The sequence below is a fragment of the Watersipora subatra genome, chromosome 5 (assembly GCF_963576615.1).
Source record: "Watersipora subatra chromosome 5, tzWatSuba1.1, whole genome shotgun sequence".
In the NCBI taxonomy this organism is placed as follows: domain Eukaryota; kingdom Metazoa; phylum Bryozoa; class Gymnolaemata; order Cheilostomatida; family Watersiporidae; genus Watersipora; species Watersipora subatra.
The window spans coordinates 11,019,356-11,036,040 of record NC_088712.1 but is presented as its reverse complement, the minus strand read 5'-3'; the positions used below and the strand labels follow the sequence as shown (position 1 = coordinate 11,036,040).

Below are 16,685 nucleotides of genomic sequence, written 5' to 3'. Positions count from 1 at the left end.
CCTATTCTCAATATTTAAATAACTCAATGCGAGAAGCTGACTTATACAATATGTTCTATACACTTGAAATCTTTGAAAGTATGCAACTGCTTTGAGACATCAGTCAAATATTTGCACTAACTTTGAACTATTCGCTTTTGTAAAAACAACAATACCTTTAAAATGCCCGGTGGATTATTCTATATAATATTTAAACTAGGGAATGGCTAACTAACAACTGAAACATATGTGACACAGATTTATTAAGGTTCACCTTTGGCAGCTATTTATTGGTCATTCTAACAGACTGTATATTTGCTGTATAAAGCTATGAACTCAAATTAAGGGTATTCCATTTTTTGGCAGACATTTTGGTTCCAAACACTGTGTGCCCTGTATTTTGCCAGATTCACCATTTGGCAAACATCTTTCCATCTACATCCAGCTATTTACCTTGGTTTGGAAATACATACATGTAGGCAGCCCCTACTATAATTTCCTCTGTGGTTTTTTATGAACATTTGATTTGTAAGTAAAAATAATATGAACAGAAACTTTTTCTGCAATCCATAGGTCATGTGTGAGCGTGTAAAGAAAATGTTTTGTATAATCAAAGAATAATGTTCTTTTCTGCAAAGTTTAGTGCATTTTCGATCCTTGTTTTTATCATTCTCCATTATTAGCAGCCTGTAAACCTAGACTGTAAAACTGTCATACAAAATGGAATATCGGGATTGCTAATAAAAATTGAAATGATCAGCAATTGTTTAACTCCTAGGCTAATCTGAGTTGCATCAGTATGTCAGCTATACGCGACAGCAAGGCAGTTGCATATAGCTAACTGATGTGCCAAATGAATGTGCTAAAGGAAGCCACATGATGTGGTTTTTCCAAACTTTTTATCCGCATTTGTACTCAAACAAAGGAAAACGATTATCTGCCTGCAATGAGCCAATAAAATAGGTTTCCAAGCTATCATGAGTGTAGTTTCGTCTTGCACAAAATTATTTTTTATCATAATTTTTTAGGAATGACCAGCCATGTCAGATGCATTAGTTTCAAACTAGTTTCAAACAATTGTAACGAAGTTTCAATAATTTTATATTTACAGACTGTTTGATATTTATTGAACAATCGTACTACTGAGAGTGATTATTTTATATTCATCAGTAATAATACTGTGATAAGCTAAGTAAGATAAGTAATAATATTGATAATTCATCCGACTTAGACGTTCTCGGTTTCTTTTTCAAAATGGTTGAACAGTATCTGAGGTCAATCTACAACACAGAGTGTTTTCTAAGGCATTACCTAATGTAAAATTTTATACCAAATATTTTGGTACTAAATAGGTTTTCTAGACTGGAGGTTAAAAGTCATCCATACATCTATTAAAAGGCGATCTATACGTGTCTTTGTCAAGTATTAGGTTTTACTGAATATGTATTTATGTCCCAGTAAAAAAATTGATTTGAAAGCGAAAAAGTTGAAGACTACAAAACAATTTTGTAATCAGGTTATTTCAACAACCAAATGTAAGAACTTTATTAATATTTCATATATTATATTTTAATTTGGTTGCATAATCAATTATAGAAAATTTATAATAAATGGTTTTCTAAACAATTTGTTTTGCATATAATTACCTTGTGAACCATTGTGCTGTTAGAAAATGACATAAACACATTTTATCGGTTCCATGGGCAAACATCTTTTGTCGTTTTTTTGTGGATGTTGATGAGAAGGTCGCCTATTTAACACAAAAAGTAGATATCAATGTTTTCAAACCCTCAATATATTTATCAACCGATTTATCAATGATTAAAGATCTGGTTGCGTCAAATTTGAGTTGATTTTAAAAGAAAGTAATTTTTTGTCAATTAATGTTGTTTGTTGTGTTAGGTGATCTCATTGTCAAGATATTTGAAGATTGAAATCAAAAAAATTTGATCGCTTTAAAAACGCTCAGGCCAAAAAAACATGCCCAGACTTGCCCAAAATGATGTAACGAGTGATACAGCCTGTCTCTATATCTCATATTCACATAGGCTATTGCGATAAACGTCTAGTCCTACGCAGCTCTATTGGCATAAATTTTATTTTGTATTTGCTCATGTTGGCTAAAATAAAATTTTAAATCTTGCTACAGATACATTATTATGAATGTCTCAAATGCCTCAAAAAAGGAAAATTCAAAACTTGTCATATTAGCTTTCTCTAAATGCTGTGGAAACATTTGAGTACTGACTACCAATTCTACCGGTTTACTGTAATTAGGTTGTCTAGTTAGCTCATTTTATTACGGCCTTTGTATCAGTTGAGTTCTCAGTTGCTACACACACACTGGAAACTAGCTACTAAATAAAATAGGCACACCGCCATCTTTGGAAGTAATATGTTCAAATATATGGCGAAACCAACGGCATCCCAAAAAGTAATGCATAGTCTATGTTATCTAGTCGGTATTAGTATCAATTTGTAGAAAGTTTTTGGTCCCATTTGATTAGTTAATTCAAGCACAAAACCAATGGTTTTATGAGTTGACTAAATAGTGAACGCAAAACAACATCAAGTTCGTTGAAATCAATTAACCCACCGATTCTGACAAAGGGTTAATAAAACCATTCTTGCACCTGCATTGTTGGTGGTTTGTGGACTCAGCTGTTTTCACTTAGTATAGTGGAACAAAAAAATTTTTGAACTTAATATTTGGTCCGTTGGAATTGAGTCGAGCTATCCAAAAGTACCTGTCAATACAGCTTTGATTACACTCCATAAACCATCTACGAGAACAGATTTTACCACAGATGATAACAGGGCTATAATGTATTCAATATGTTCCGCAAATCATGTTTTGCATTGTCTTTAACAAGAATATTTTATTACATGTATATAATTTTTTACAAGCCAAAAGATTTTCATCGCATCACAAAGTTTTTATTAAAAACATCCCTCCAAATTGTAGCCATTTATATAGTTTCAGTTCATATAATAGAACAAATTAATCTACTGCAGCAAACTCAAACAAAACATATTATGGGTGTACATTACACATTCATGTCTTTCTTTCACGTTTATGGCAGTTTCCAGACTGACACAACTGCTCCTCTAGTGAATCTGTAAACCAGGCGTGTATTCACTGGTTGCAAGTAGGGCCGGCTAGTGTTAGGCAACTAGTTATGAACACCTGGGGGTGTTGAGGGGGGCGGTTGTTTTGTCTTAACGCATTTCTACTGGAAGCTTTCAATTTGAGAGTTAAATAGATCACGAGTGTAATTTTTAAAACAAATAAATGTTAAACAAAGGCATAAATACGCCGAGCCAACAATCGGAAGCTTTGTTTCTGAGAGTTCAAGGTGAGCATTGATCAATCAATTTCCTTTACTTTGTACACACTGAACGTGAATTTTAATCATAAATCTAAATTACTAGCTAAAAATGCCAAGGAAAATGCTATAGCTAGGTGAAATGATAAAAAGTTGTGAAACAATTAAAAAATTTATGCAACGACGATTCGTGATTGCAAAAAGTTATAATTTTACTTATTAGTAGGTGTATTCATGACTACTAACGTTATTACCGTTAGCCTGGAATATACGTATATATAGGATACTCAAAGTTGAGAATAAATTTACCTCCATTCTCCTATCTTCCTTTGCAGCATAATGCTGCTGACGCCTGTCATCTCTAACCATAGCCTATCCACATGTCTGATGATTAATGTAGAGTAAGTATGTCGATGCATTTACTAGTAATCCACTAGTAGTTGATGTGCGTAACTAACTAGTAACAGACTCATCTCCCTAACAACGAGAATCTTCTACATCACAATCAACACGTTTTACTAGTAATAACATCTATTATGACCTATATAAAAATTTCGTCCTGATGATTGGCTAAAGAAGAGTTCTTATATTTATCGTTTGTGGGCTCTTGTCACAGGTATCCCTCGTTACGTCATGAATGAAGCACCCGCTGGAATCTGAGCTTTTTAAAACATGGCCTCATTCAAACGCATATATATCTCTGCACAGGGTTAGTCTACAAAGACAAAAATGGCATCAAATTCTAGCTGATGTTTTAGCCTTTTATTGGTCTTAATTTCACTAAATTGACCTTTTTGATGCAACCACATCTTAAAAAATTTGAAAAGATTATCGAAGGGAGAGCTCAGATGTTAATAATATGGTTCCTGCAAGTTATGATGTTGTGAATAAACGACAATTGCCACTATATAGAAGCCCAATAAGCAGAATACTAGTGTTATAACTGCTAATGGATCAGTGGCTGAGGAAATTTAACTACCTTAGCCTGTAAATGTTGACAAAATTTCACTGACTTTGATGGTGATAAGCTTCCATTGCTCCTATTCTTTTCTTCTCACTCAGTCCCCAACTTCATCCCACCTGCTGGCCCAGCTTTCCTTGAGTACTTTTTATATTTTTTTCCTACTGAACAAAATGTAGGTATTTTTTGAGATGTTATGATAACAGAAACTAATGACTACTATGATTCTACTCGTGTCCAGCTGGGAGATATGCAATAACAGTCTAAATCGGATTTATTGATAACTGCCGTTGTTGCTCGACTAGGGGCATTTATAGGGCTTAACCTGCCAAAAGGCTTGTGAAAACCTCAAAACAATGCAGCTTTTACGAGCAGAAATTTTTATATGTTTATATCAATACTGCAATAGGAAGGCTTTCCTATCATCTGCCTTCTTTAGATTGTCGGACTCCTTATATGTCTTCAGTAGTATATAGAGAGCAGATCTACACATAAAAGTGACGGATCCAGCGGGGGGATAGAAAAAGGGGGTTGTGGATTAAATTGGCTAGGGGTGTAGATTGAATCGTGTGGAGTTGAATGAGATGTTGGGGTTTGGGGGGAAATTGTGGTGTAGAGTAGGGGGTTGAATTCGAGGGGTTACGGATCCGCTCCTGGCGTAATCGGCGGATTATCTGTGGATGAGTCATCGGATTAGCGGGGGATGAGTCATCCGATTGAACGCGGATTATCGCGGGATTAGTCGGGGGAATCGTCGCGGATTAGTCGGGCGAATCGTCGCCGATTATCGGTGGAATAGTGGGGGTGAATATCTGGGACATCGAGGGCTGGATGGTTTTCCGGAGTGGATCTCGCGGATTATCGAGGAGAGCGAGAGATTACCTAGCGGATGAGTGAGGGGGTTAATATCTGGGACACCGAGGGGTTGATTTTCCGGAGATTGTTATATATTTGAAACATGGAATATATATGAGAAAGTGTTTATGTGCAAAGTGGAGAATGTTATATATTTGAGAACGTTGAATATATATGAGAAAGTGTTTATGTACAAAGTTATTTTTTTGAAGATTTGATGTTTTTGTAATGTTGAAGCTCTTGAATGGTTAAGAATTTTAAGGATTTTTATTTTCGGTTTTTTTATATATGTTGAATGAAAGATCAGTTTTATTACAAAATTATTCACTTTAAAAGATATATTTATATGTATTATTCATTATTTCCATCATCATTTCGTTTCAATAAAAATAAAATAGTTTATGTTTAACTTGAAATATATGAAATGTACAAGTAGATAAGTCACAATAAAGATAATATAGTATAAATGAAACATTGAATATATATAAGAAAATGTTCATGTACATTCTTTAAAACGAAGTGTACAAGTAGATAAGTCAGAATAAAGATAATATAGTATAAATGAAACATTGAATATATATAAGAAAATGATCATGTACATTCTTTAAAACGAAGTTTGTATCGAGTTGTTCATCAATCACTCATCGTCATCGGAAATAAGTGAGATAGCAGGATCCTTTTTGCATTGTACCGAACTCTCGTAAAATCTGCTTGCTTCTTCATGTCCCATGACTACTACATCGTAGTATTCGCGAGTATTGTGAGATGTTACTAGCCCCTTGTATATAATGATACCCGGAAAATTTTCTTTCAACGAAAGGGCACATCTCGAAGGCATCGTTAAAGTTCCTTGAACTTCCTCTCCATCAACTTTGGTTGAAAATGCTACAGTTGGTACCACATCCACATTGCCTTCACCATCTTTGTATTCACTTGCTCCAACATTGTGATAGTGGAAAATAGATGGTGCTTTGAACTCCTTGAGATGACGAATCTCAAAATGTTGTATAAGTTTTTCAAGTTTCTTCGATCTCATATTGGCTAGAGTATGTTTCATGTCTGAGGGAGTTGAGGTTCCTTCTGTTACTCTTCTTAATTCATGGTAACTTCCCTGTCCATTAGCCTTAGGTTTTAATCCAAGATATACCATAATACTTGGATAAGACAGCGATCCATCCAGAAATCGTTGTGGAGCAAATACAGCAGTAGATTTACTAATCCCATTTTCCACATAGTTGAAGTGAATGATACAGCACGCTCCATGGATCGAATGAGCTTCTTCCGTTTTTGTCACCTCCATAATCAATCCTATTGAAAGATCTGACATTCTCTGCAGTGATTTTGCTTCCATTAAAGTAGCCTTACTTAATGTTCTTAACTTGTCTGCCACATCTTTTACCCTTTGCTCCAAATTCGTTTCGATTTGGTTGGATTTCTTCTTCTTCGTTGAAGGAGTCGTGTTAGAAAGAGTTACAGGTGAAATTCTCTTTTTCGTCATCTTCACTGAACTATTCGATCCAGGTTTTATCACTCCAGATTGAGTATTATCCTCCATAGTTGTGTAGTGTGTTAATTCTCTGAGTTTGAATGAAGAACTGATATCGTTTTAGTAAAATTCTGCTGGTTATATACAATTCTCCTCATCAAATGATTAATGAGTTTTGATAAATTTAGTTGCATCATCCATAATATCAGAAGACTTTTCGCGAAATTGAAAATCGCGAGATTCAATTTTGCGAAAGTTGACTATATAATATATATAATGTGTAATTTCGCGAAATCCAATTTCGCGAAATTCACTTTTCGCGAAATTCAATTTCGCGAAAGTTGACTATATAATATATATAATGTGTAATTTCGCGAAATCTAATTTCGCGAAATTCACTTTTCGCGAAATTCAATTTCGCGAAAGTTGACTATATAATATATATAATGTGTAATTTCGCGAAATCCAATTTCGCGAAATTCACTTTCGCGAAATCCAATTTCGCGAAAGTTGACTATATAATATATATAATGTGTAATTTCGCAAAATCCAATTTCGCGAAATTCACTTTCGCGAAATCCAATTTCGCGAAAGTTGAGTGAGACAAGTTGGATTAGAAGTGATTTATAGCTTTTGTGCAGATTCCACCTCCTTGAACTTGACTAGTATAAATACAGCCAAGTTTGATGGACTCACCATTATCGAGAGTTTTTTTCGAACTATTTCTATACCTAACTGGATTATATATCTCACAAAAGTTTGGATTAATTCTACAATTTGGATATCTACGTATAATCTTCTCTCAGAACTTTGGATTATATTTCTCCGAACTAACTGGATTATATATCTCACAAAAGTTTGGATTAATTCTACAATTTTGATATCTACGTATAATCTTCTCTCAGAATTTTGGATTATCTCTGTTTCACTGGATTATATTTCTCCGAACTAACTGGATTATATATCTCACAAAAGTTTGGATTAATTCTACAATTTGGATATCTATGTATAATCTTCTCTCAGAACTTTGGATTATCTCTGTTTCACTGGATTATATATCTCCGAAATTTGAATACATCAAGGAAATGTATCCGGCATCTTCCCATTCAGAAGGAGACTGGAGCAAATCTGATGAGGTGAGTTGATTTACAATAATTGGTGGAAAAAATTTTTAATGAATGAATAAATGTAGAGAGAATAGTAAAATGAGATTTTTAATTCTTGGCAGCTGGAAATCTTCCTCAAAGATGTTCAAGCTTTCATGAGAGCATAATTTAATTTCATCGGAAAATTCTGCTCCTTCCACTTCAATTGATAATAGAGAAAGAAGCAGAAGTAGGGAAAGAAGTGTATCATCCGTTTCAGCTAATAAATATATCTGCTTAGAATGTTCGACTTCATTTAACAAAAAATCAAACCTCAAAAGACATGTTAAACACATTCATCTCCAATCGAATGAAAGTTCAGATTCGTTTACAACATCAACTAATGATTCTTCGGAACAATATCACGAATATGATGATGATGATGATGCCTCGATTATTATACAAGTTTCCAATCCCCCTATCATTTTCGAAAAAGTAAAGATTGTTTCTCATCATTCTTCATTTCGTTCTGCTTCAACTCAAATTGGAAGAGGAGATCTTAGTCGATCTAAGATAACAGTAACTCCTATTACTCGAAATCTTGCTGATGATGAATCCGATGAATCAGATGTATCAGAAGAAGAAAATACAAATGAAATCGAAGAAAATAGATATTTATCTGATCAACCTACAAATCAAATCGAAAGAAACGAAAATGAAGTGGACGCTGATGATGACAATTTAGTTGGTATTAATGATAGAGTCGAGCCCATCGTTCCTATCGAAAATGAAAGAGAACAAGATAATCAGGATATCATTCCTGTTAATGATGATGAGGAATAGGATGAGTTAATAAGAAGATATTGGAATGCTATGAAAACAAAAAGACGACGAGGAAGAGTTGTTGAAACGTTAAACGTAAATTTATGGAATGGAAATATTCCTCAAGCAGAACTTCCAACTCCAAACCATTCGGAAAGAATATGGAACGAGATGTTGACAACTTGGAATGGGTTACAAACAAGAGCTAAGTTAAATTGTAGTGTGGGATGCATTCTTGAACATAAAACTTCAGGAGAATTAAGATATTTTCATGCTTCATCGAATAATGCTACAATTTTCAAAAAAGCAAATCTGATTACAACAAGACAGGAACTACAGAATTTCTTTGAAGAATTGACAAGACAAGATCTTGCTGCTATAGCGATTCGAGAACGCCCGAATACAGCTTGGAAATTGAATGTAATTACCAATATTTCATTCTATTTCTATAAATTGATTGGAATGGGGCAAATAGGAATGGCTTCAGATCTTCCGACTCACATTCTTAACAATCGACATGTAATCACTATGCATAACATTCCTCATAGCTGCACTCCTTACACAGACAATCTCTGTTTCTTCAGATGTTTAGCATTGAAGGTAATGTGTAAGTGTTCAAACCGATGTAGTTGCACCAGACAAAGACCAAAACAGCTACTTGTGAAGGTGCTATTTCAAAAGTACTCGAATCACATTTCTTCTTCCTCATCCAACAAAGTTCTGATGAATAATTTTCCTGGAATTGAGTTAGGAGACTTAATTTCTCTTGAGAAATGTTTTGACCTCCGTATAACCGTATTTTCTCTGAATGCTGATGAAACCTCAACAGTCATCTGGACATCGTCCCAAAAAGAGGGAAAGGAACTCTTCCTCGATTTGCAGAACTCTCATTTCAGTTTCATCAAGGATGTTAATGCTTATACTAAAGGGTTTAGTTGTCCTTCCTGTGAAGTGAGCTTTACAAAAAGAGGAAATTTCAATAGACATAAATGTAGTCAAGAAGTAGTAACAAACTTCATCTTCGAAGGAGGAAAGTTTAAGGCAACACCTACAATTTTCGAACAACTGAAACGAGAGATAGGAATTTCCGTGGCTGAGGAAGATACTTATTATCCCTTTTTAATCACCTATGATATCGAGTGTTATCTTCCAAAATCCGACCTTCCACCAAATTCCAATTCGGTTACATTCACATCGAGACACGAATTGATGAGTATATCAGTTTGTTCAAATGTACCTGGATTTAAGGATCCAAAGTGTTTTGTAAGTGAGGGAGATACTGATTCTTGTATATCTTCTTTTGTTCAGTATATTTCCCAAATTGCTGATGAAGCCCGGGATATCCTTGAAAAAAAACTTTACTACATTAGACAGTTGATGAAGGCAAAAGCTGAAAAGCAAGGAAAAGTTGAAGAAAGATTTAAATCCTGCAAATTTTCCAATCCTCGAGTATACCATTCAAGAGAGGAATTTTGTCATTTATTTAATCGTTTCGACAAATTCATCTCATGTATTCCGATTCTAGGATTTAATTCACAAAACTACGACCTGAATGTGATGAAAGGACCTCTACTTCGATGTCTTCAAGACACAGAAGACGAAGATTTTGATTTTGTAGTGAAAAGAACAAACAAGATGAGCTGTATTCAATCAAGAAGATTCAAATTCTTGGATATTTCCAACTTCATTGCTCCAGGATTTTCCTATGCAAAGTATCTCAAAGCTTTCAAATGCTCTCAACAAAAAGGATTCTATCCTTATGAATATATGGATGATCTTGAGAAGTTGAAACAACCGTTTCTACCAGCTAAAGAATGCTTTTACAGTTCTTTGAGAGATGAACATATTTCGGATGCTGATTATGAAATCTGTTTAAACATTTGGAAACAAGAGAAGATGAAAACGTTAAAAGATTTTCTAGTATGGTACAACAATCTCGATGTAGTACCATTTGTTGAAGCTGTAGAAAAACAAAAAGAAGTTTACAGAACCATGGGAATCGATATGTTGAAAGATGCCATTTCACTTCCTGGATTGGCAGTAAAATGGATGTTGAAACTTTCAGATTCGCCTCCTCATCCTATGAGTTCTCATCATCAGACAATCTCATCACATCATTTCAAAGCTTGTCAACCTGTCTGTCTGATCAAGGAAAGTGATAAAGATATTTACTTTACTATCAAGGACAATATCGTAGGTGGACCTAGCATTGTTTTTCACAGACTTCATGAGTCGAAGAAAACACTGATTCGAGAAAGAAAGTTTGGAAAGGAATCCAAACTTTGTGAACTTATTCTAGGAGTTGATGCAAATGCATTATATTTGTGGAGTATGATGCAAGAAATGCCTACTGGAAACCCTAGAATAAGACGATTCGAAAATGGATTTGCATACACTCATTCTCGAAAAAATAGCATGGCTGCTCATGGATGGTTACAATTTTTGACTTGGAAGGACAATATTCAAATCTTACATGAAAACAACGATAAAGAATTTAGAATTGGACAACATAATCTTCCTGTTGATGGATATTGTGAAGAATCGAATACAGTGTTTCAATTTCATGGATGTTTCTGGCATGGACATAACTGTAACAAGACCAAAGGAATAAGTATACATCCATATAAGAATCGACCAATGAGTGAAGTTCTGGAGGAAACGATAAAGAAGGAAGAATATGTTAAAGAACTTGGATATCGTTTAGTAAGAATCTGGGAGTGTGAATGGAACAAGATGATTGAGGATAACACCGAGATTAATAACTTTATTAGTATCCTCAACGAAGAGTTTTATCCTTCCAATTCCTTTGCCATCGAGGATGAGATTATTCAGCAGATTATAAAAGGGGAGATATATGGATTCATTGAATGCGATATATCTGTTCCTGAAAACTTATACGAAAAGTTTTCAGAAATGAGCCCCATTTTCAAGAATACATCTTTGAATAGAAATCATCTTAGTGAAAGTATGAAAGAATTTGCTGAAAAGGAAGGAATGCTACCTCAAGAACAACGAACTTTGGTGGGGAGTATGTTTGGAGAAAAAATTTTACTACTCACCACTTTAGCAAAATGGTATCTTAATCATGGATTGATTATAACCAAAATATATCAAGTCATAGAATACACCCCTAGAAGAGTTTTCCAGTCATTTGGAGAATCTGTCTCAAATGCTAGAAGAGCTGGTGACAAAGATCCTGACCAAGAGTTGATAGCCACAACCAATAAACTCATTGGAAATTCATCGTACGGGAAAACAATCACTGAGAAATTAAAACATCGAAATGTCAAGTATATTCAAGGAGATTATGAAGCATCCTTGAGAATACGATCACACAGATTTGAATCTTTGGAGGAAATCGTTGATAGCTTCTATGAGTTGACTCAACACAAGCCTTCGGTTAGTAGTATATATTTATTATCTTATTGATATAATTGAATCATAATGAAAAATTTACTTGAGCTAATATATGTAAAGGAATCTAATAGGACTGTATATATATTTATTCAGATGAAAATGGATATACCTGTACATATCGGATTCTCCATATTACAACTGGCTAAACTTCGGATGTTGGAGTTCTACTATGACTTCATGGATAGGTAAGTAATCTCATTTGTATCTTCTAGAAAAAATATGTATAATGGTAAACATTTGAATGATAATTTTTGAAATGGGAGTATTATAATACTAAGATAACAAGAATTAAGGATTGAAATTTTTTATTTTAGATACTTCGACAGAAAGGACTTCCAGTATGTGGCGATGGATACAGATAGTGCCTACATGGCTCTTTCAGCACCTATGGATAATATCGTTAGAAAAGAGATCGCTGATATATACTACAAAGAATATGGAAAATGGTTTCCTAGGATGTATTGCGATCGACACGCGGATGATTTCCAACTCTGTAAATCTGTTCCTACAAAGTTGTGGGAATTACAAAATTGTTGCAAAGAAGTATATCAATATGATATAAGGACTCTTGGTTTATTCAAAGTAGAATTTTCAGGACATGGAATAGTAGCCTTAAATTCTAAGACTTACTTTTGCTGGAATGATGAAACTCATTCTACAAAGCATAGCAGTAAAGGATTAAGTAAAACTACGAATAGTTTTACAAAAGACACTTTTTTAAAAGTATTACATTCAAGATCTCCTAAGGAAGGGGTAAACAAAGGTTTTGTAAAAAAAGACAATAGAGTGTTCTCATACACTCAACTTAGAACTGGATTAACATATTTTTATTCAAAAAGAAGAGTATGTAACGATGGAGTGAGCACAGAATATATTTTAGCATAATTTTTAGAAGTGAATTTGTTGTTAAGTATATATGATAGTAGAGTTTTGCTCCTCGATGTATTATTACTATAAAATTTTATTTTCTTCATTGGCTCTTCTTTTCGTATATACAATATCAATAATATATAACTAAGCTCATATAAATTCAATATACTACCCAATGTAAAATCATTTTGAATGTAGACTTTCTCATAGTAACATGACTCAAAACATTCTGATTAAAGATTTTGTTCCATTCGAGGTTGCAGAAATAATCCCAGATAACATCTTGGTTCATCTTGACAAAAATGAACAAATTCGTACACATCTTACCGAGGAATGTTTATACTACATTCTAGGAACAGCTGCTTTTAGAAAAGTTGTGTCATTGAAAAGATTAAAGTCCAACTGTGTCTGCAGTGCGTTGGAATGCAGGGAATGTTTGGAATCAACATTATGTGTAAAAGAAATATCGATAACACCCCCAGATTTGAAGATGACCTTTGAATGGGTTGATCTTGAAGCTACCATTCGAGAAGGTAAAATTGGAAAAGAGGTTGATTTAGAATGGATTAACAGATTTATCGCGACCGATTTTAAAACGATGGAAGAAACGATTTTTGAAACCGTGTTTTGGAATAGAATTCGGCACTACATGACTCATCCTACTCAACGTGATGAAACGAAACAACTGCTCTTCAGAAGACTCATTCAAATAGCACAATTTCCATTAATCGGAGAAAGCGTGGAAGAGGAAATCGAGCATGAAATTGATGATGTAATTATAGATGAAAAATCTGTTGGATGAAAATAAAAATAAAAAGATTCGGAATGATATTAAGTCTACTCCTCTAGATTTCTCCACCATTCTTCAATTTAGCTCTGTTGGTGAAGGAACCAAAAAAAAAAAAACGAAGAAAACAGAAACAATGTCGGTTATATTTCTAGAGGAGTTTATTCCAGCTCATCTTAAGGATGGACAATTATCAAGAGTGGTTGTAAAGAAAAACACAAAAAAATTCATCAGAAGAGTTACTGAAGAAACTTTTTACTATGTTATCGGATTCTATATCTATAAACGTTTCGTAACATATTTAGAAAGTCGGTGTGGATGCTTCGAGGGAGCTCGAGGATGTCAATATTGTATTAGAATAATGCAAATACGATATGGAAATGAAGGATTGACTCGACAAGAACTTCATGAGACTTTTGCCGAACTCGATATTGGAACGTGTTTGGAATCTGATCGAAAAATCGGACCAAGGAGTGACAAAGTCCAACTATCATTATTATCCTCACTTGATTGGAACACACCTTCAAACATAATATTAACCGAAACAAGACTTTATCCATATTTGAGAGGAGAAGCCAATGATCAACATGCTACAAATCGTTACTTCAGTGAACTCCTACATATCAATGGGAAGAATTGATAATCATCACAGTTAGACTTTGCATAATTCTTTATATTTAATCACTTTATATCCAAGAAGGATTGACTCATCAAATAGAATTGAATAACTTTTTTTTTGTATAGTATTTCAAGATAATTTTGAAGAATGAACTATATATATTATATTGACATACTTTTTTATGCATTTTCTTTGCCTACTTCAGTCAAGAGAGTAGTATTTTAAAAAGACACTATGACTATAATGAATTTGCACATTATAATATTTCTCATTTTACGCTTTACGGGAATAATAAATGGAAATCAAAGAATTCAATATGTTACCGATGCGAATAACTGCTTAAGCAGAACACTCAATGAATTTGAAGTTTCATTACTACTTCCATTCGAAGAAACTACTTTATATCACAAGAATAATGAAACATGCGGAAGAATATTTCCATTGGACTACATTCATTGTGGTTATCCATTACCAGGCAATCACAGATTTGCGTGTAAAGAACTACTAAATGAAGATGAAACAGATGGAAAAAACCTATACCTTAATCCTATAGTGTCAGCTTCATCGGAGCAAGTTCTAACATATTCTGAATGTGAATATTCAGTTCAAAATTCCACAATCGATATTCTAATTGATTTCAAATTATTCTACAGAGGAGAATTATGTGGATATAACTCTACTCTTTCAATGTTGCAATGTCCTCCAGGATCGAATTTTCAAGATATTGACTTTATCTGTAATCTTCAACCTATTTCAAATTCTACTACACCTAAAGATACCTTCATATATGATAATATTGGAAATAATGAAGGATTAGATTTGTTACTTCCTGTTCAGTTTCTCAATTCTTTGGGAAAATCAACTCTTATTTTAGTTCTTCGATGTGACACAGAAATTGATGAAAGATGTATTCCAAAACTTTCCTTTTTAAAACGAATGACAGAATGATTTTGAATTTTTTGTAACATTTATAGTTTATATTTTATAATAAAAACTTATCTCTCATTCAACCAAATATATAACAATCTCCGGAAAATCAACCCCTCGGTGTCCCAGATATTAACCCCTTCACTCATCCGCTAGGTAATCTCTCGCTCTCCTCGATAATCCGCGAGATCCACTCCGGAAAACCATCCAGCCCTCGATGTCCCAGATATTCACCCCCACTATTCCACCGATAATCGGCGGCGATTCGCCCGACTAATCCGCGACGATTCCCCCGACTAATCCCGCGATAATCCGCGTTCAATCGGATGACTCATCTCCCGCTAATCCGATGACTCATCCACAGATAATCCGCCGATTACGCCAGGAGCGGATCCGTAACCCCTCGAATTCAACCCCCTACTCTACACCACAATTTCCCTCCAAACCCCAACATCTCATTCAACTCCACACGATTCAATCTACACCTCTAGCCAATTTAATTCACAACCCCCTTTTTCTATCCCCCCGCTGGATCCGTCACTTTTATGTGTAGATCTGCTCTCTATATACTACTGTCTTCTCATAAAATTAAGATTGACAATTATTTTTCTAGTGGCTAGGTGGCCGGCTTGGACTGGCACAGCAGCATGTCAGTCTTTGTGATGCCAGCTCACCTGCCGGCTTGTCCGGCATTAGTACTTCTGACTGGCTCAATCCCCTCATCGTCGGGCACGATTTCTCCCTGCACCTGTCTGGTGGATTTGACTCAAGCCTTTTTCGGCCAGGCTTGACTGACAGTCTTTTTTCATATGCCTGGCCAGTTGCGTGTCTCAATAGTTTTTTGGGTTTTGCCCAGTCACCCTTATTCATCACATTAATGTCATATATTGATCCATAGACTTGTAAAACTGGTTAAAAGCATTAATACAACTAAAAAAAATTAAATTTGTCAATAATTGAAGATGAATTTGAACAGCTGACTTTATAAAACAAAAAAACTTTATCAATCACATGCATCTTTTATTTTAATGTTGCAACTACCATGTGTTTAATCTATTAAAATAGTAAGCTTACCTTGGAGATGAATTTCGTTAAACTCACATAACGAATAGTATAGATCTGTCTCATGTAATTAGGTCATATGAAGGTGGCTACTGCAAATAATTTTAATCCAGAAAATTATTTTTATGCCTGTGTTGTACATACCATTTCACATTAAACTTACAGCTGACTGAATGAGGTTGAAATTCCTTCATATGCACACAGTATAATAATAGTATGAAAATATTGCAATAAAATTGTTGTTACCCTTTTAAAACATATTTTCATAGTAACTGTTTGAAACAATTATAGCATTGCTATGAAATACCTCCTAGTCAGTGTTAAATGTATTATTGGCATATTGTGCTATGACAGACTCATATGCATAACTCTGTTGATCAAACAGTGAACAACTTTAAAAGAGAAACCAAATGAAGAATCTAAATAACAGGTTTTAATTAAAACATCTTGAAGCACCCATAAACTCTCAACAAATTCTCAGTTGCCCTA

General features: G+C 34.3%; 1 protein-coding gene across 1 annotated transcript in view; it reads left to right on the top strand.

Annotated features, from left to right (window-relative positions):
- The window catches only part of LOC137397114 (tripartite motif containing 13-like), a 29,400-nt gene extending 13,603 nt beyond the window's left edge, over positions 1-15,797 (top strand). Inside the window, exon 7 of the mRNA XM_068083400.1 lies at positions 15,748-15,797. Coding sequence (XP_067939501.1) covers positions 15,748-15,797 — 50 coding nt within the window. The remainder of the gene's footprint in view (positions 1-15,747) is intronic.
- The last annotated feature ends 888 nt before the right edge of the window (positions 15,798-16,685 follow it).